This window comes from Salmo salar, chromosome ssa01 (genome assembly GCF_905237065.1).
Source record: "Salmo salar chromosome ssa01, Ssal_v3.1, whole genome shotgun sequence".
Classification (NCBI taxonomy): domain Eukaryota; kingdom Metazoa; phylum Chordata; class Actinopteri; order Salmoniformes; family Salmonidae; genus Salmo; species Salmo salar.
Window position 1 is genome coordinate 165,307,245 of NC_059442.1, and position 20,274 is coordinate 165,327,518.

Genomic DNA, 20,274 nt, shown 5'->3' on the forward strand with positions numbered 1-20,274 from the left:
ATATGTATAAACCACTTTACGAATTAGCAATGAGTCCTTAGCCCTCAATCACAACAGTGTAAAATGTGTACAGGCAATATGAACACATCTCCCTGAAGCACTGAACCTTGTGTAAACCAATGTGTAAATACATACAGCGCATTCGGGAAAGTATTCAGACACTTTAACTTTTTCCACATATTGTTACGTTACAGCCTTATTCTAAAATGTATTTAAATAGTTTTTTTCCCCTCATCAAATCTACACACAATACCCCATAATGACAAAGAAAAACAGGTATAAGAAATAAAAAACAGAAATACCTTACTTACATAAGTATTCAGACCCTTTGCTATGAGACTCAAAATTGAGCTCAGGTGCATCCTGTTTCCATTGATCATCCTTGAGATGTTTCTACAACTTGGAGTCCACCTGTGGTAAATTCAATTGATTGGACATGATTTGGAAAGGCACATACCAGTCTATATAAGGTCCCACAGTTGACAGTGCATGTCAGAATAAAAACCAAGCCATGAGGTCAAAGGAATTGTCTGTAGAGCTCTGAGACAGGATTCTGTCACAACAAATTTCTGCACAATTGAAGGTCCCCAAGAACAGTGTCCTCCATCATTCTTCAATGGAAGAAGTTTGGAAGCACCAAGACTCTTCCTAGAGCTGGCTGATTGGCCAAACTGAGCAATTGGGGAAGAAGGTCCTTGGTCAGGGAGGTGACCATCGGGTTCTGCAGAGAAGAATGGGAGAATCTCCCCAAATACAGGTGTGCCAAGCTTGTAGCGTCATACCCAAGAAGACTCAAGGCTATAATTTCTGCCAAAGGTGCTTCAACAAAGTACTGAGTAAAGAATACTTACGTCTGAATATTTATGTAAATGTAATATTTCCATTTTGTTATTTAAAAGCCTGTTCTGCTTTGTCATTAAAGGGTATAGTGTGTAGGTTGATGAGGGGAAAAAAACAATTTAATCAATTTTAAAAGGGAAAATGTGGGAAAAGTCAAGGGGTCTGAGTACTTTCCGAATGCACTGTAGGTGCAGTGTGACAGCTCAGTGTTTATCCCATATAGCCTAGCTGCCCTCAAACTAAACTCTGGACCTCCAAGCCAGTTCCACAGTTTTTGTTTTCATTGTTCCCTTCTAATCAGGGACTGATTTAGACCTGGGACACCAGGTGGGTGCAATTAATTATCAGGTAGAGGAGAAAACCAGCAGGCTCGGGACCTCGTGGGGTAAGAGTTGAACACCCCTAGCCTAGTGAATAACAAGACTCTAAAAATGGAATGGAATGAGTCATCTCATTCCAGTCCACCTGGCATGAATTTATAACCACAGGAAATGAGCAAGAAAAAATGATCATCAATGACTCGAAAGGATTTGAGGATGATGAAATGGGTGACAATGGGGTGAACATGAAACAATTTGGGACATAATGTCCAGACTAATTTGTGTGAAATACTAGGGCCGTCACAATACTAGTTAGTATCGTGAAAAGGAAACAAAACACGAAGCGGATTTAACTTCTTTAGGAAAACGTCCCTAATGTTGCAAGAAGAAAAACATCATGATGTTGTCATCCAGAGTCACATTTACTGATTTTCCAAGCTATAGCACACAATATTTTACTACATACAGCAGGTTTTTAACCCCTTAGAGTCGATGTCCACGCCCCTGTGGAAATCTAATTTCTATAATACAAAAAATATGTCTGTTTAAAGTAGCAAAGAGTTTGGTCTGCTTCATGTTTTCATTTCTTTTGTATTGGGAGAAAAATATTGCGATACTGGTACCGTTCCGGCCCTATTAAATAAGTCGTCAACAATTCCCTCACCAAGTTCTGAGATTAGTGCCCTTGCCTTGGACACAAAGGGTCCAACTTCACTTTGGTGCATTTTGGCCCTCTCTTTAAGGTCCGCACCTGTACAGAGAAAACAACATGTCAATGTCATCCAATAAATCTTGTAATAGAATGAAAATGTGCTCCTTCTCCCCCCCCCAGCTTTTCCCGCCAGCATCTACGCTACAACATCGGTTACATAAATTGGTGAGGAGTTACAGACAGCATAAAAGCAACAAAAATGTATACAGATTATGGCTAGAGGTAACTGATTCCACACCCCCGCGAGTTATAAAAATACATGCAGGAAATATTCAAATGTACACTAATAAATGTCAGTCTTTAAATTAACGACATACCCATAGATTATTTTTAATTTTTTTAGACTATCACTTACACAGTAAATGCATCATGGGTATAGTTCAAACTGTCCGACCCCATTGTCACCCAAAATATAAAGTTGTTGTGTACCTGCACAGAATATCCCAGGCACCATGCTACAAATGATGACAGTCCGCACTTTGCTGTTCTTTTTTACACTCTCCACAGCCTCAGTCATCTAACAGAGAACACAATCAAAATGGGTGCTAATAACATCCATTCTTAATGTAGGCTACCTCACGGATGTTCATACCTACCTGAATGACAAGGTTTTTGCTGATGGCATTTTTTTGCTTTGGTCGATTGATCCCAAAGACGACAATCCCTAAAAGACATATAACATGTTAGAACTACGGAGAGGGGACCATGAATAGCAGACAGAGAGGGGGACCATGAATAGCAGACAGAGAGGGGACCATGAATAGCAGACAGAGAGGGGGACCATGAATAGCAGACAGAGAGGGGACCATGAATAGCAGACAGAGAGGGGACCATGAATAGCAGACAGAGAGGGGGACCATGAATAGCAGACAGAGAGGGGGACCATGAATAGCAGACAGAGAGGGGGACCATGAATAGCAGACAGAGAGGGGACCATGAATAGCAGACAGAGTGGGGACCATGAATAGCAGACAGAGTGGGGACCATGAATAGCAGACAGAGAGGGGACCATGAATAGCAGACAGAGAGGGGACCATGAATAGCAGACAGAGAGGGGACCATGAATAGCAGACAGAGAGGGGACCATGAATAGCAGACAGAGAGGGGGACCATGAATAGCAGACAGAGAGGGGACCATGAATAGCAGACAGAGAGGGGGACCATGAATAGCAGACAGAGAGGGGACCATGAATAGCAGACAGAGAGGGGACCATGAATAGCAGACAGAGAGGGGGACCATGAATAGCAGACAGAGAGGGGACCATGAATAGCAGACAGAGAGGGGACCATGAATAGCAGACAGAGAGGGGACCATGAATAGCAGACAGAGAGGGGACCATGAATAGCAGACAGAGTGGGGACCATGAATAGCAGACAGAGAGGGGACCATGAATAGCAGACAGAGAGGGGACCATGAATAGCAGACAGAGAGGGGACCATGAATAGCAGACAGAGAGGGGGACCATGAATAGCAGACAGAGAGGGGACCATGAATAGCAGACAGAGAGGGGACCATGAATAGCAGACAGAGAGGGGACCATGAATAGCAGACAGAGAGGGGACCATGAATAGCAGACAGAGTGGGGACCATGAATAGCAGACAGAGAGGGGACCATGAATAGCAGACAGAGTACCATAATACTATAATATAGTACAGTACTATACTATAGTACAGTACCATAGTACTACGATATAATATAGTACTATATAATATAGTACAGTACCATAGTACTATGATATAGTATAGTAGCATGATATAGTATAGTACCATAGCACTATGATATAATATAGTACAGTACCATAGCACTATGATTGAATATAGTACAGTACCATTGCACTGTGATTGAATATAGTACAGTATCATATTACTGATATAATATAGTACAGTACCATAGCACTATGATTTAATATAGTACAGTACCATATTACTGATATAATATAGTACAGTACCATAGCACTATGATTGAATATAGTACACCCATAGTCCTATGATATAACATGGAAATGATATAATCTGGTGCGCCGTAAATCAATATGATCCCTTATTGTGTAAATGTTTCCTATGGAATAATGAGACATCACCATTACTTACTACGTCTGTGATCATACTGAATACTATCAATAACACTATGGCACTGTGCCCACAGAGGCTCGTGGGAATGTATTCTTGGTTCCATGTCTCTAGACAGAGGCCAATGGCCATGGGTGAATTTCAAAAGTGTTTTTCTAGATTCCTCCAGGATTTTCCTTGCCTCTTCAATCAAAACAAATCAAGTGTTATGTCACATGCGCCAAATACAACAGGTGTAGGTAGACCTTACAGTGAAATGTGCCCTTAACAAACAATGTAGTTTTAAGAAAAACAAACTAAAGAACACAAAATAACAATAACGAGGCTATAGCCTAGTCGTTAGAGTGTTGGGCCAGTAACCGAAAGGTTGCTGGATTGAATCATCCCCGAGCTGACAAGGTAAAAATCTGTCGTTCTGCCCCTGAACAAGGCAGTTAATCCACTGTTCCTAGGCCGTCATTGTAAATAAGAATTTGTTCTTAACTGACTTGCCTAGTTAAAGGTTAAATAAATAATAATGAAAAAAATATATATATATATATACAGGGGGTACCGGTACCGAGTCAATGTGCAGGGTACAGGATAGTTTAAGTAATTGAGGTAATATTTACATGTAGGTAGGGGGTAAAGTGACTATGCATAGATAATAAACAGCGAGTAGCAGCAGCGGAAAAAAAGGTGAAGGGGGTTCATGGAAAACGTCAGAGGGAAGCAGTACTCTCTGACATTTTGAGAAGCAGGCGAGGAATTGAGCAAAATACTTTTGACATTAACTGGGAAGTCCTGGACTGGGGATTGAAGGGATAATAGCAAACTCATCATCATTTATATTGATATGGGACACCCTTAGGACAAGATCACAAGGTTGGGAATTGGTGAGATTTTGCAAAGAGTCAGGTAATTGACACTGACAAACACCTTGCAGTCACTTTGAACATGGATGTTGTGCGCAGTTTCCATTGAAAAAGTTAAAGATTTTTCTACTTACTTGACTTCTGGATAGTTATCTCTGACATAGCTAGAGAAAATGTGACAAATATTTTTGGAGATGATTTATCTAGTTTTACAATTGGATCAGTTGGGGATCGTTTAACCAAAGTAGTCCCCCCCAAAAAATACTAAAATAAAGAAAATATTGGCAATTTAAGCTTTCTTTCGTGTTATGTGTCAGTCATTCAAATCCGCTATGTAGGCAATAGGTCATGTACAACAGGTGTAGACCTTACCATGAAATGCTTACTTACAAGCCCTTAAGCAACAATGCAGTTCAAGAAAAAAACTAAAGTTAAATAATTAAATTAAATAAAAAAGTAACAAGAAAATGACATAACAATAACGAGGCTATATACAGGGGGTACCGGTACCGAGTCAATGTACAAGTTAGTCGAGGTCATTTGTAAAGTGACTTTGCAGAGATAACAAACAGCTTGTAACAGCAGTGTAAAAACAAAGGCGGATAGCCATTTGATTATTTGTTCAGCTGTTTTATGGCTTGGGGGTAGAAACTATTAAGGAGCCTTTCGGTCCTAGACTTGGCGCTCCGGTAGCAGAGAGAACAGTCTAAGACTCGGGTAACTGGAGTCTTTGACAATTTTTTGGGGCCTTCCTCTAACACCGCCTGGTATATAGATCCTAGATGTCAGGAAGCTTGGCCCCAGTGATGTGATTAGTGGTTTCACCAAACCATTCATGTTGCAGTCTACACTAGTGAAATAGGATTCGTTCTAGAAGTTTTCTTTCAACGTTTGGTAATTAGCATAGGACATTGTAACATATATATTTTTTTAGAAACAATGTTTCTCTTTCAAGGATTAGTCACTATTGTTTTTGACAAAGTTATGACGTTGAGAGACAGATAGCCGCTACGCTAACAGAGCAGCTTTTATCTGCAGGCAACTCAAGTGTGTCGCGTTGAGTTGTTATAGCGTTTTGATTTGGCAAACACTTCCTGAAACAAAGTCGTCTTACACCAACAACACGATTTGGGATTGTTTTATACACTAATGGCAATGGCTAGCTACCTGAATCTTCTCCGTCCAGATATCTAATGCTCAAGTCATCCTTAATATCGGAGCTGTAATGACGGGTCGCTCCATTGCTTGTCGGACGAATGTACTGTAGTTTGTTGTTGAGGACATTGTGCAAAGACTTCGTATGCTCCTGCAATCTGCGCACTCCCTCGATGGTACCCGTTTGGGGTCGAATAGCTTGCAGAAGGACTCGGCAACCCACAAGAACCGCCATACTGTAGTGCTGCAGTGTTGTTTTGACTTTCAACTTTGAACCGAGCGTGACGTGGGGTTGACCACGTGACAAGCCGCAGACTAGGATTCCCTCTGCTCGCTACAGCCATGCAGTAATGCTCTCTCCAGAATTGTTTAAACAAACAAACAAAAAACTCTCCATCGAAATCCATCACTTTGACCTGTGTATCTTCTTCGAGGCCGTAATAACACTACAGTGAAATTCTGAGCTATGGCACGAATGCATTTTTGCCCAAACATGCATTAGATAGGACAAAAACAAAGCAACTTGAATTGTTACCTGCACTCAAGATGCATTGGTCTCAGGTTGTCCATCAAAGAGTGAAACCACCAACAAAATGTAAACACTGCAGTGTGCTGTATCTCTTTACATGGTAATCACTAGCGGTTCTGAGGAGGGGCCAGGGGGGCCAGTGCCCCTGTGACAACAATTTTGGACCCCATTGTGGCCCCCCTAAATGTGGACTATGAAATCATTTTTACATAACTAATTTTTGCTATCTTTCTTTTTTTACATCCGTTATTAGACAGAAAATGCAAATAAATTGTTCAATGATTATGAACATGGTCTTTTGCCTGCTAATCCCTGCAACGCAGTGAAGAAAAACAATATGACAACAATAACGTCTAATGTAACTGGCCCCTCTAACAGTACAACTGGCCCCAGCTTGGCCCCCCCCAGTTGAAATGGTCTAGAACCGCCACTGATGATAACTGCCCTTGTTCCTGTATGCAGTGCTCAAGGAATGACATTCCATGAAATTAAGCAGTTTGGCTATTAGAAAACATGACTGTGCATGACACCATTGTTCTCCTATGGCTTAGTTTTATATTTATAATGGATTAAGAAAGACAGTTGTATTAATCTGATTAAGCTAGGCTATTCATGAAAATGATGTGGTATTTCAATAATTGAAATGACTGAGACTGGAGTCTTTAAACAAGTATTTCAGTAGTACCCCAGTCAAACAGTGAAGGAATGTAGACATGCCGACTGTATAGTAGTTTTTGTTGTGATGAGGTTGGATTACTTTCCCAGATTTAATGAGATAGTAATATTGTTATTATTAGGTGTCTGTAGACTTGCATCCCAGGCATTATCTTATAAATGGTAATTGAGGAGACTGAAAAGATTTGGCATGGGTCCTCAGATGGGTCCTCAGATCCTCAAAAGGTTCTACAGCTGCACCATCGAGAGCATCCTGACTGGTTGCATCACTGCCTGGTATGGCAACTGCTCGGCCTCCGACCATAAGGCACTACAGAGAGTAGTGTGTACGGCCCAGTACATCACTGGGCAAAGCTTCCTGCCATCCAGGACCTCTATACCAGGCGGTGTCAGTGGAAGGCCCAAAACATTTTCAAAGACTCCAGCCACCCTAGTCATAGACTGTTCTCTCTGCTACCGCACGGCAAGCGGTAACGGAGTGCCAAGTCTAGGTCCAAGAGGCTTCTAAACAGCTTCTCCCATCAAGCCATAAGACTCCTGAACATCTAGTCAAATGGCTACCCAGACTATTTGCATTGCCCCCCCACCTCTTTTACACCGCTGCTACTCTGTTGTTATCGTCTAGTCACTTTAATAACTCTACCTACATGTACATATTACCTAAATTACCTCGACTAACCGGTGCCCCCACACATTGACACTGTACCAGTACCTCCTGTAAATAGTCTCACTATTGTTATTTTACTGCTGCTCTTTAATTACTTGTTACTTTTATTTCTTATTCTTATTTGTACTGCATTGTTGGTTAGGGGCTCGTAAGTAAACATTTCACTGTACGGTCTACACCTGCTGTATTCAGAGCATGTGACTAATAAAATGTGGTTTGATTATTTGATTTGACCAAGATACTGGGGACAGAGCCAACATGGTCTTCAATGCTTTACTTTGTTATAGTTGTGGCCATATGACCGAAATCAATAAACTCTTTTTGACAAAATGCAAGTTAGGCTGGTTGCTGTGAGAAAACAAGTTCTCAAACGGGATATATTTGTTTGCTTCAGAATGCAATAATTTATTCATAATTATTCATTTACTGTATATGTAAATGGAATGTTCTAATTTCAAGGTAGGGTTGTATAGTTAGTTGTATGTTAGTCAGCTGATTTCCAGGGTTAAAAATAGTATTGTTTTGCTTAGGGGTGCTCTTGGGCCAAAAGGGGTCCCCTTAAATGGACAGAAATATTGTCCAGAAAAAATCTCATTAGACAGAAAGGGACACACCTCCCCACACTTATGAGCAAAAAGCATATAGGCTATTGTTGGCCTAATACTTTGTGTGGTTTCATGATATACTGTAAGAAATTGGTAATTATCATAAATGTATATGACTTGAACCATTCAGCAAAGATTCTGTCCAAAATTGTATGTAAACAATTAGCAATTTAACACACATAGTGTTTCTTTAACTTGCCTGGGTAGGGGCGGGAACACAAAAGAGGGCATCTGCAGAGCACCCTTCATGTAAATGCCTCACCTGTAGTTTTTTTCCCCCTGCTAAACTCTTCAGAGATTGTAATGGACATGAACAGTTTCTGATGAGTGTATTGCATTAATCCTACCAGTGTCAAGAGACAATGATTTATTTGCATCCTTGTCGTGAACTGTTTGTTGAAATACTCAACAGATCAACTGAAAATAATACTGCTAAAAGACACACCCGAACAAGATTCAGTGCTTACACATATTTATTGTCAACAAAAAAGTCACCATTTACAACAAATTTTCAAAAGTTAACATGAAATGTGCATGTACAGTAGCCTCAGCCTGACATTTGGCTTTGGGTTACAGGTGGAGTTATGAAGAAGATACGCTGAACTACAACAGCAAAGTGCACAACACACCATTCATTTTAAATGTACTGCATTTATACACCATATCAACCACACAGTGCAATAGTAAATACAGTGGAAAACAAGGCATTGTGCAAACAGAACTCATTTTGAGTAACATCCTTTCGATAATGACTCGTGATCAGTAGTGCTTTTGGTTGACTCTATCACGGACCCTTGCCTCGATGTTATCAGTCTTTTCAGAGACAAAACTTCTGCAGACAGGTCAGCTATGCCTCGTTTTAAGTACAAGTTCTCAGAGTCTGAGTGGGCGTAGGAGCCGTCTTCAAGGTCCAGAGTGAGTTTTTTGGAGACAGGGACCGGGGAGAGCCTGTTCTGGTAGCCATTTTGTGGCTTCTCTGAGCTGTCTTTGTGCCAGTGCTCTGGCCGGTGGGTCCAATCCCGGATGTTGGTCACTTGGAGTGACAAGGGGCTGAGGGACGACTGCATGTAGTCTGCCACGGCACCCTGGCCTCTCTGGTAGCCTTCTCTGGCCGATATGTCGATGGGAGAGGAGGACTTTCCAGAAGAGTCGTAGTCAGGGTCGATGGCCTCCACTTTGATTGGAATGGCCCTGTTCTTGAGCCGCAGTTTGTGGGGCAGAGCCGACGAACAAGCATCTGGCACTTTGAGGCGGGATACGATGACGCTCTTCGGGTCGGCGGCATGTGGCATGGGGCCTTTGGGGACCTGCTGCTCATCCTCACCGTCCGAGGACTTACTCACGGCCCCGTCGTCCGAGGTCCTCGGGGAGTTGCTGATCGACCTGGTGAGCGGCAGGAACGGGGAGGGTTGGGAGTAAACCCCGGGGAAAGGGCTGGCAATGTAGTTCCTGTACAGTTCGTATGGACTGCTCCTCTCACGCACGTAGCTTCCGTGCTCGGCTGGCTCTTGCTTGATGATCTCGGGGGTCCTGCACATGCTACCCTTGGTCGCTGCAGAGATTTCGGCCATGTCAGACAGCGTGCTGTGAGGGGAGTGCTTGATGACCGATATGCAGCTGCTGCCCAGGTGAGGGGACTCTAGGTCCCTGATGCAAGAGCCTCGGGCTTCGCCCGGCGAGACAAAGTCGTGGTAGAGGGCGGCCGTTGACACAGAGATCTTCTGCACTTCCTGCGTGTAGGCCGCAGAGCTGACCAGGCCGAATTTGAGTTTCAGGGCCAGCAGCTCTCCTTTGAGGGAAGCGTTCTCCTCACCCAGGGCCAGCAGCTTGTTCTCCAGCACCATGTCGTTGAGGCGGCGCTTCTCCCGCGAACGCTTGGCCGCCTCGTTGTTCTTGCGCCGCCTCTCCCAGTAGAGATTGTCTTTCTTCTCGTCCGGGATGAACTCCCGTTTCCTGCGGCAGGAGGTGCCTTTGGCCTTGAAGGGCATGGCGGAGAGCTTGTGGTCCATCAGATCCCTGTCAGCCCCTTGAAGGGCCACAGCCAGGACCAGGGCGTCCTCTCCGCTGTAGGAGCCATTTGACAGTGGCTCACTCTTGATGGTCTGCATATTTCAACGATTGGGATATTTGTGTTCAAGAAACTCATAGGTCCTTAGTCCTTTTGACTGGACATCGCGTTATCTTAAACCAAAAGGTACCAATGACATTTGTGTCCAACAATGGTAGTTCCAACAGGGGAATGGTCCTTTAGAATTCACCAAAGCTGTTGAGAAAAGAAAAAGGGAAGTTTTAGATATCAAAGTTTAAGATCAGACGGCTTTTCACATTTGTCTTTGGCTTCCACTTCATGTGCTATCAAAGTTTAAGATGAAACAGCTTTTCAAATTTGTCTTTGGCTTCCATTTCATGTGCTTAGTCACAGTGTACATCACTATCACATTAATCTTTCGGCTGAGTAAACAGATGTTGCTCAGTACTCATAGAGTACATTAAGAAACAAATTCTTGAAGATTATGTTCACGCTCACCTTTTTTTCATACTGCTTAATAAAGGGCAAGTTTTGTGTTTGAAGTTTTTGATTGGGATTTTTTTGTGCAGAACATACCATATATACCCGAAAAGGAGTAGCCAGGCTAGTTAAGTAAGCCAGGCACCATAAAATGGTTTTGTCTTCAAATGTATAGCTATCAGTGGATGAACTTGAAAAACGGGATCTGGAGTTAGTGATGCCGTAATAATCTCATAACGTTTAGTATAACTGACTCTTAAAGTAGCTGAAATCCTCAGCGGTTTAGAGACGTGAAATATCCTCCACACCATTATTAAAAGCCATTTTGTAATCTAGACTTTGGACATCTTGTATTATTACACCGTAATGTAAAGCGACTCTTACAGCAGAGGAAAATTAATGTCTTGAGCTCAGTTGAGTTTCGTAACAAATGACGGAATGTCTGCATAGCAAGCTTATGTAATGGCTTTAACATTCACCTCCTGCTTAACAGTAGATTTACACCAGTCCATGTCCAATTAAATACACTGTTTAGGTATAGGTATGTATTATTCTTTATTATAAACTGGGTGGTTCGAACCCTGAATGCTGATTGGCTGACAACTGTGGTATATCAGATACCGTATACCATGGGTATGACAAAAACATTTATTTTTACTGCTCTAATTATGTTGGCAACCAGTTTATAATAGCAATAAGGCACCTCAGGGGCTTGTGGTATATGGCCAATATTGCTGTATCCAGGCACAAAGCTTTTAGCTGTGATATATTGGCCACACACCACACCCCCTCAGGCCTAATCGCTTCTGTATTGTTTACTGACAGGGTGCCTGTGAGCAGGTTACACCACTGAGGGTGGCCCTTGGCCACACATCTTACAAGTCTGAGCCTGCTGGTCATCTATGAACGTTTGAACATCTTGAAGAACAATCTTGCCTTAATGGCCATCTACTCTTATAATCTCCGCTCTGAGGGACTGGCCACCCCTCAGAGCCTGATTCCTCTCTAGGTTTCCTCCTAGGTTCTTTCCTTTCTAGAGAGTTTTTCTTTAGCCACTGTGCTTCTACATCTGCATTTCTTGGTGTTTGGGGTTTTAGGCTGGGTTTCTGTATAGCTCTTTGTGACATCTGCTGATGTAAAAAGGGCTTTTTTATAAATACATTTGATTGATTGATGTTACTCATCCTGAGAGGTGACATAAACTGTTAAACTTTGCAACCTCTTCAGATCACAATATCAAGAGGGAGATGCTTGCTGAACCAGGTCTCCATTTCCCTTTATAACAGACCAATCAGATGCCCTATCTTCATTCTTCACCAGAGAAAATGTATTACAGTGGATTCAAGGTTTTATTAACTATTACCATTAGTTTGGTCCCATTCTCTCTCTCTCTCCCTCTCAAATTCTAATTCAAATTGGCATGGGAAACATGTTTACATTGCCAAAGCAAGTCTTTCTTGATCTCTTTCTCTCCCTCTCTCTTTCTCCCTCTAAAAGTACAGTGTAGGAATTAGGTAAAAACATTATCATAAATACATTAGACTGTCCATCTGTATCTACAGACAAATTAGATGCTTGTAACAAGTACAACCTTTCCAGGACGAATGGAGGACTAGACTACTCTGACATTTTAGGGTGACACAACTGCGAAATCCATTGGTCGGAGAGTGGCGAAAATTATGCGATTTTTGAGCGCGCACGACCCCATTCAGGCTCTACAAATGATGTCATCGCCAGAGGTCTTTAAGCATTAAGTCATGCACACTGAAACAATGCCCGTTTCAAAACGGTCTAGGAGGGAAAGCTATTTGCTATTTTCTTGCGGCAAGTCAGTTGAACAGCAAGATCTATTAGTGCCGTAAACCCACGACCCTAAACATAGATGTTTAGCTCCAGTCGTAAAAGAGCTGAGAGACTGCCTGACAATGACCTTCAATGGTCAAGCTCGGTGGTGCGTTCAAATCGAATGAGATAAACAGCTCGGAGCCAAATGCGTGGGCTTTACAAAAGGCGTGGTCCTTTAGTAACCACAGCCTAGGCTTATAGTCAGATTAAGCAGCAATGGAAGAAGAAGAAAAACCACGCAGCTATACTGTAGTTACATTGTGTTCCTATATTGGAGCCTACACCGTGCTCCCATAACTCCCCAAAACATGGAACAAAGGAATGCGGCCAGTCATAATCATCACACGTGGTCGGACAGAAACAACAAAATAAAAACAAAATAAGAGGAACAATGACGTCAGACTCACACAATTGACATTATGCTAACTAAAGGCCCGAAACACGTGCGAATGAGTCTGCGATGTTTTTCTACACATTTATAATGGAGTTGTTTTTTTGGAATGAACTTGAGTCAGTATCGCGGCAATCATGTAGGCAACAACGGTATAATAACGTTTTATACTACGGTAGCATACAATGTCGCCAAACGCGCACTAAATGGAACAATATACTCTGCAAATATTGATTCCCCGCTCTTTTTTTGATACCATGCTCGGATTTGTGAGTCATTTTAGCCTATGGGCAACAACTCCAGACAGTCTATAAGTGTAGCGTGCAAAGTTCCTCAATCGTTAAACAGCGACGGAATGTTCTGATTGTCAGTTGAACGGACCCGAAAGAATGAGGTGCTCGTTCACCGTCATGTCCCATTGCCCCCGATTACTTCATTGTGTCAGGATTATAAAATAAGCGCGATCAACTCCATCCCTCCCCAGCAAATTCTGTGGCTGAGGAGGTTATGCAATGTTAGCCTATACAGGACTGGTAATTGGTTTAAAGAAAAATGATCTGACACTAAGAACAAATACATGTCTACTTGAAATACATTATCCAAGCCTATTTCCTCAATGGGAAAGCGTCAAACATAGGTAGTCCTATGCATGTTTTCCTTGCTGTATTGGTATGTAGGCTAATGCCCATTTTAAACTGCAACGGTGTGATGTAAAGCAGTTCTTGGATAAGCCACCAACACAGGCATATTAGGCTATTATATATATATATATATTACTTATTTCAATCCGCAGAGAGACAGCAGCAAATCCACCCACATCGAATTCCAGGTCACTGTGCCATGTTCCGTCTGCTCGTGATGTTATCAAGCCTATAATGCTACTAAATATCAAACTAACCCGCACGCTCGCTACTGTAGCAACATGTGAAGTGTCCAGCCGTTACAGCTAACAAAGCAGGCGATCCTCACACGTAACATCATACGTGATACCACAGCTATCCAACTAGCTAATTACACAGTAATACACTTGTTATGAGTTAATGTAATACGTTGTTTTTGTAATAACAGGTAAACTTTTTAAATTAATGAATATGGTGCAATACAATAGCTAGAGATTTTGTCTATAGAGACAAAATAGTTAGGGCGGCCAACTAGACTGCGTAAACATAATTTCTACCAGTATGGCTGGCTTTCCAACGCTTAACTAAAATAAAAATTACCTTTTCAAGCATCAGGTTGATTTTAAAAAAAAGTATTGTTTCCCGATGTATACCGTGTAAAATAGTAGAGGCTGAGTTTTTGATTTACAAAAACAAATAGTTTTTGCCGGAGGTAACATCCAGTAAATTTTGGAGTAACGTTCCTTGCTTCGCTTTTCCTTTCCGAGTGACACTAGTATTCTGCCAGCAGCACAAACGGTGACGTATGCTAATAAAGAATTCTTCAAAATAAAAGCCCGCATTTCAAAACATTGCAATGTGGGTAACTAATTCATTCAAGATATTAGATTTTAATCAATGTGCATTTTTTATTGTGATTATAAGCGAATGAAATAAGGACTTTTATGGAAACAATTACACATATGCTCATAATTATTTATTTATTTGACAACTATTGAAAAAATACAATGTTCAGATATGTTCACAATATTGGGCTTTCCACTCCACCCATTCCATTGGTCCCAATGCAATACACGATTCTATGTGCCTTTAGATAAAGTGTGGTTGGGTATACTCAATAGGCTTTGTAGAATCTATAGATGGTGTTTTGGGGGTAGTTAGGTCTATATAGCAGCAGTTTATACTCTAACCATTCCATTCACTGTAATGCCTATAAATGACATATTGGCTTATAAAGAAAAAAATAAGGTAATACAAAAATATATATATAACACTTTAGCCAAAGGCACATAACTATTTTATTTTTCTATAAGCCAATATGTAATTTATTGTCCCTACAGTGTATTGCATTGGGACCAATGGAACGGGTGGAGTAGAAAGTAATGCTGGGTGTTAAGACCACAGTCTCCTAAGAAACAAAACCTATATATAGATTCTACAGACCCTACTGAGTATTCACAACCCTACTTAGAAATACAAAACAAAAATCTGCAATCGTGCTTCCAGCATAATATCCTGTTGCCAGGAGAACAGTAATCGAAGTGACCGCTGCCTCATGAATTTGTGTTAGTAGGTCAGTGGAGAAGTGTATTGGCAGCGTGCATTGAGTGAAAGCCCCCGCAGCCAATTGAAACCCAGCATTTTCTGTTTTGAGCCAATGATTCTTTATTCAAGTCTGATGCTCGTGAAGTCGCAAATCTTTTTCGGGGAACACAGTAACAAGAGATATTCATATCAATGGAAGAAGTTAAAACATTGTGAATTTTGATTGTTGGCCATTTTTTATATTTTAATTAGATGGAAACATTTCAAGTACAAATATGATTCTAGAAAAAAACATTAATTTGAAAGATTTTTGCATTAAAGTAACCAAAGTCAACTCTTTAGTGAGCTAACATACACCACCACATATAGTACATTTATAACAATGAAGTGACCCTGCAAAACAAGAGTGTCCTCTATTGACTAAAATAGATAAAAACTAGATATGATGCCATATTTGATGCCATATTTAGAGTCCATTTAAATAATTTTGGTTTTAATATTATTTAAATGGACTCTAAGTTATGGTCATAATATATATATATTAAAATGACCATAACTTAGGCCAAGTTAATATGAATCGAATTGTGCAGTTTAGTTTCTAAGCTACTCAAGCGAAATGACTTGGAGTAATGGAACACGAGCATAGAACCGTGCCTATTTATTATACACCAGCCCTCAACAATGACGAGACTAACTGATTGACACAAGTAAAATAATTTATCCAAATTGCTAAATTATGGGATGAGGTATGAAAAACGATTTAGTATGAGCAGTACTAATGTGTAGGTAGGGCTTACAGACTCATGCTCTTTATAAAGAAAGTGCGACATCACCTGGCTGTAAAGTCCATATTCCTGATTTTGCAACGTTATTAACAATTTTGTTACTGTAATTTACTGTTCAACGTATGTTTGAATAATACACGAACTAGGCATACAATAGGACCATTGTCGTTTAGGGGATTTTAATCATAACATACCGTTAATTTAAATTTTTATAATAGGCTTCAATAGTTTTAAGCCAAAACAGATTTTGGAAAAGAGCAACACAGCAGCATAATATCAACAACAACAACAACAACAAAGGTTAGAACAGTCAATTGGGGATTCAATCCAAAAATCTGTGTGATTTTGACAAAATTATTTGCTTTAGGTTTTTCACCTCGGCACATAGCGACGCCAACTGGTGCCTTAAATGTCCATTCTCAATCATTTCACCTGAGACGATTGTGGCAGGTGAACTTGTCATTATTTCTGGCGTCGTTGCTTCTTTTGACACTAACAGTTTACTGCAAGAGCTGGCAAAATATTGCGGCAACTTGTCTTTGTCAGGTTGAATGTTGGACCTACTTGAATTAGGCTTACTTTCTTTTGCGCAATCCCAGTGTATCAATTCTTGCTCATCCATATGGCGCATAGGCCTACTCCCATTGTAGATGCACAGTTGACCACTGTTCTTTATTTCACTGTCGTTATCTGTAGAATCTCTGTTCAACAAATTCGTTTGTTCCATTAGAGGTTTGTTAGCTTTGAACCTTAATTTGTGAGGTAAAAGGTACATTGTCACACCGTCAGATGTTTCGGTGGTTGTTCTGTCATGGGCTTGTGCGCCCCTATCATTTCTTTCCGAAGAGCGCGGTTCTATACGGTGACTCTGACCGTCAGTTGAGATTCCTTTATTTGCGCGGTCGAAATCCACAGGTGTGTTTCCATTTGCAAAATCTTCAGCGTTGGCATCTTGCGCATGGTGCGCACGTGCATTGGAGTATTGAGCGCTTGTCCGAATCACCGAGTATGATATGCCGACATTTGGAGAGGTGCTATATCTGGATGGTGATTCAAATATACGAGAAGGATAATGTTCAACATTGCATGCAATACCAACATTTCTGTAGCATTGATAGTCATTCAACATTGGCACAGGTGGATAAGAATCGGGTACTGCAGCTCCGGAGAAACATTCCTTGTCCGGAGAATGGAATTGGTGAGAAACATCTGAACAGTTAAGATGGGTTCTTCGACAGGTGCCAACATTGGGGAAATCTGGGTTATGGATGAATCCAGGTACATCAGTAAATGTATTGTCCGACACATCTTTTGAAACGTTAAACTTTGTGCCAAATGACACATCAGGTGGCAGCATCCAAGGAGCCGCACGAGGGACACTAGTTGAGGACGGATGAAAACAATGTGTTGAGAAGTGTTGTTCATCAACGGGTTTATCACGACCACCGTCCACTCCAATGGCGCGAAATTGAACGGCTGAAAGGGTCGCTCTTAGTTTTTCGTTCTCTCTGAGAAGTTCATTTGCTCGCCCCTCTAACAGAATCCCTTCCATTCTCCGACGCTGCCTTGACATTTTCGCTGCCTCGTTGTTTCTTTTCCTTTTGAACCAATAATTGCCATCTTTTTGCTCCTCAGGTATGAACTCTCTCTTTCTACGCACTCGTAGTCTCCCTTTAGGACTAAAGGTCGAATTTAATCCCAAAACGGAGTTTGCGTAAAGACGCACAGGGCTGCTGGTGTTGTCACCAGACTCCTGAGAAGGAGAAGACAACATGGTGGTCACCTTTGGATAAAGCGATGTATCTTGGCTAGTCCCACCTACACTTATCCATTGTTTTGCCATAAATGATGTGCGTAAATCCAATCTTTTTTCTGTGCACGGGCAACGTCCATTCTGTAGGCCACAACTTCGAGGTCCATCTATGTGCACGCCTTTTAAGTGAATTCAGAGGGACATTCGAGGATGCTGTCATTGTCAGTTGGATCAGTGAGGCACGCCTACACTTTGCAAAACCACAAGGATAAATCGAGTGAAGCTGTGTCTGTTATGTTTTTACGCGCCAGCCCAGCATCGGGCAGCTCGTGCACTTTTGTTAATCACAATGCAGCATTTTACAGCGCTTTACGTTTTGATCTGAACCAAGGCTATAATTGGTTCACACAAACGAGCTAGGAAAATGCTTAGTAGAGTCAAATCGAACAATATACCTCACAAAGGTACAAACACAATGAACTTAACTAAAAGAGGTGGGGTTTCAGGTGTCTCCGGAAGGTGGTGATTGACTCCGCTGTCCTGGCGTCGTGAGGGAGCTTGTTCCACCATTGGGGTACACAACGTTGACTAAGAATATAAATACAGAACCTTACAGATAAGGATGAAAATACCCTCAAATTAAAGCTGACAGTCTGCAATTTAACCTCGTATTCATTGTTTGGTTTCAAACACTGTTGTTTGGTTACTTCACTGTTGAAGTATAAAGCCAATGGAAGAAACAATGCTTCTCTGTCCCAATAATTATGCAGTGGACTGTATAGATTGAATTATACATCTTTAGTTACACTCACGTGGAATGATGAAAAATGAGAAATAGTTTTGTTTGACTTGTATTTTCAGGTTTACTCTGATCAGTTGAAACTTAAAGTGAACATATACAGTGCATTCAGGAATGTATTCAGACCCTTTACTTTTTCCATTTTGTTACATTACAGCATTATTCTAAAATTGATTAAATTGTTCTTTCCCCTTGTCTACAAACAATACCCCATAATGACAAAGCAAAAACAGTTTTTTATACAGTATCGGTCAAAAGTTTGGACACACCTACTCATTCAAGGGTTTTTCTTTATTTTTACTATTTTCTACATTGTAGAATAATAGTGAAGACGTCAAAACTATGAAATAACACATATAGAATCATGTAGTAACCAAAAAAAGTGTTAAACAAAAATCTTCTTCAAAGTAGCCACCCTTTGCCTTGATGACAGCTTTGCACACTTGTGGCATTCTCTCAACCAGCTTCATGAGGTAGTCACCTGGAATGCATTTCAATTAACAGGTGTGTCTTGTTAAAAGTCTATTTGTGAAATTTCTTTCCTTCTTAATGCATTTGAGCCAATAAGTTGTGTTGTGACAAGGTAGGGTTGGGTATACAGAAGATAGCCCTATTTGGTAAAAGAACAAGTCCATATTATGGCAAGAACTGTGACGTGATGAGGTTGCACCCAGGAGCAGAGAAGAGACCAGAGGAGGAATCAGTGGGTTAGGATAAACGTAAATACTTGTCACGTCCTGACCAGTAAAGGGGTTATTTGTTATTGTAGTTTGGTCAGGACGTGGCAGGGGGGTGCTTGTTTAATGTGGTTCGGGGTTTGTTGGGATATGTGTTTATGTAGAGGGGTGTTTGTTTAGAGTATTCCGGGGTTTTTGGTTATGTTCTATGTTTTGTATTTCTATGCTCTGTCTATGTTGTGTATTTCTTTGTGTTGGCCTGGTATGGCTCTCAATAAGGAACAGCTGTATATCGTTGTTGCTGATTGGGAGTCATACTTAGGTAGCCCTGTTTTCACCTGTCCTTTGTGGGAAGTTGTTTTTGCACTGCTGTGTTTAGCCCGTGATACTGTGCGTTCGTTTTCTTGTTTTGTTTCGTTAAGTGTTCAAATAAAAGTTAAATATGAGCACTCAACCCGCTGCGCCTTGGTCAATTACATACGACGACCGTTACAATACTTTACTGAGAAATGGAAACAGGAGGATCACAGTAACACTGGGAAAACAACAAACACTAGGTCACAAAATCACTCAGGAGACAAACACACACAGCAAACGAATCAAGCTTCTGCAAAAGGAAACAGAAAACACACCTCTCTTAACAGGGAAATCATAATGAGTAATAGGACACACCTGAGTGTCATTAATGTCTCTAGGACGGTCTCTGGCACCCTCTGGTGACAGGTGGAACCATGACAAGAACAGCTAAAATAAGGATAGAGAAACAACAGTCCATCATTACTTTAAGACATGAAGGTCAGTCATTCCGGAAAATTTCAAGAACCATCAAGCGCTATGAAGAAACTGCCTCTCATGAGGACGCCACAGGAAAGGAAGACCCAGAGTTACGCTATGCGCTTCAGCACTTCACGGCCCCGTTCTG

The 20,274-nt window shown here is 41.2% G+C and overlaps 2 protein-coding genes across 3 annotated transcripts in view; both read right to left on the bottom strand.

Moving 5' to 3' along the window:
• auh (AU RNA binding protein/enoyl-CoA hydratase) overlaps positions 1-6,265 on the bottom strand; it is a 58,471-nt gene extending 52,206 nt beyond the window's left edge. The window contains exons 1-4 of the mRNA XM_014145464.2: positions 5,965-6,265; positions 2,469-2,536; positions 2,302-2,389; positions 1,825-1,911 (exon numbers count right to left, since the gene is read on the bottom strand). Of these exons, the coding sequence (XP_014000939.1) occupies positions 1,825-1,911; positions 2,302-2,389; positions 2,469-2,536; positions 5,965-6,187 (466 nt within the window). The 5' untranslated portion in view covers positions 6,188-6,265. The remainder of the gene's footprint in view (positions 1-1,824; positions 1,912-2,301; positions 2,390-2,468; positions 2,537-5,964) is intronic.
• Positions 6,266-8,883: 2,618 nt separating this feature from the next.
• On the bottom strand, positions 8,884-14,547 carry nfil3 (nuclear factor, interleukin 3 regulated). Of its 2 annotated transcripts, none has more exons than NM_001141819.1 (2): positions 14,394-14,547; positions 8,884-10,691 (listed from the first exon to the last, which is right to left on the bottom strand). In NM_001141819.1, exon 2 carries the CDS (start codon positions 10,534-10,536, stop codon positions 9,151-9,153), a length of 1,386 nt encoding a protein of 461 aa, NP_001135291.1. In that variant the 5' UTR covers positions 10,537-10,691; positions 14,394-14,547; the 3' UTR covers positions 8,884-9,150. The 2 variants fall into 2 exon arrangements, with proteins under 2 accessions (NP_001135291.1, XP_014000550.1); XM_014145075.2 differs by lacking the exon at positions 14,394-14,547 and adding an exon at positions 13,951-14,346.
• Between the last annotated feature and the right edge of the window lie 5,727 nt (positions 14,548-20,274).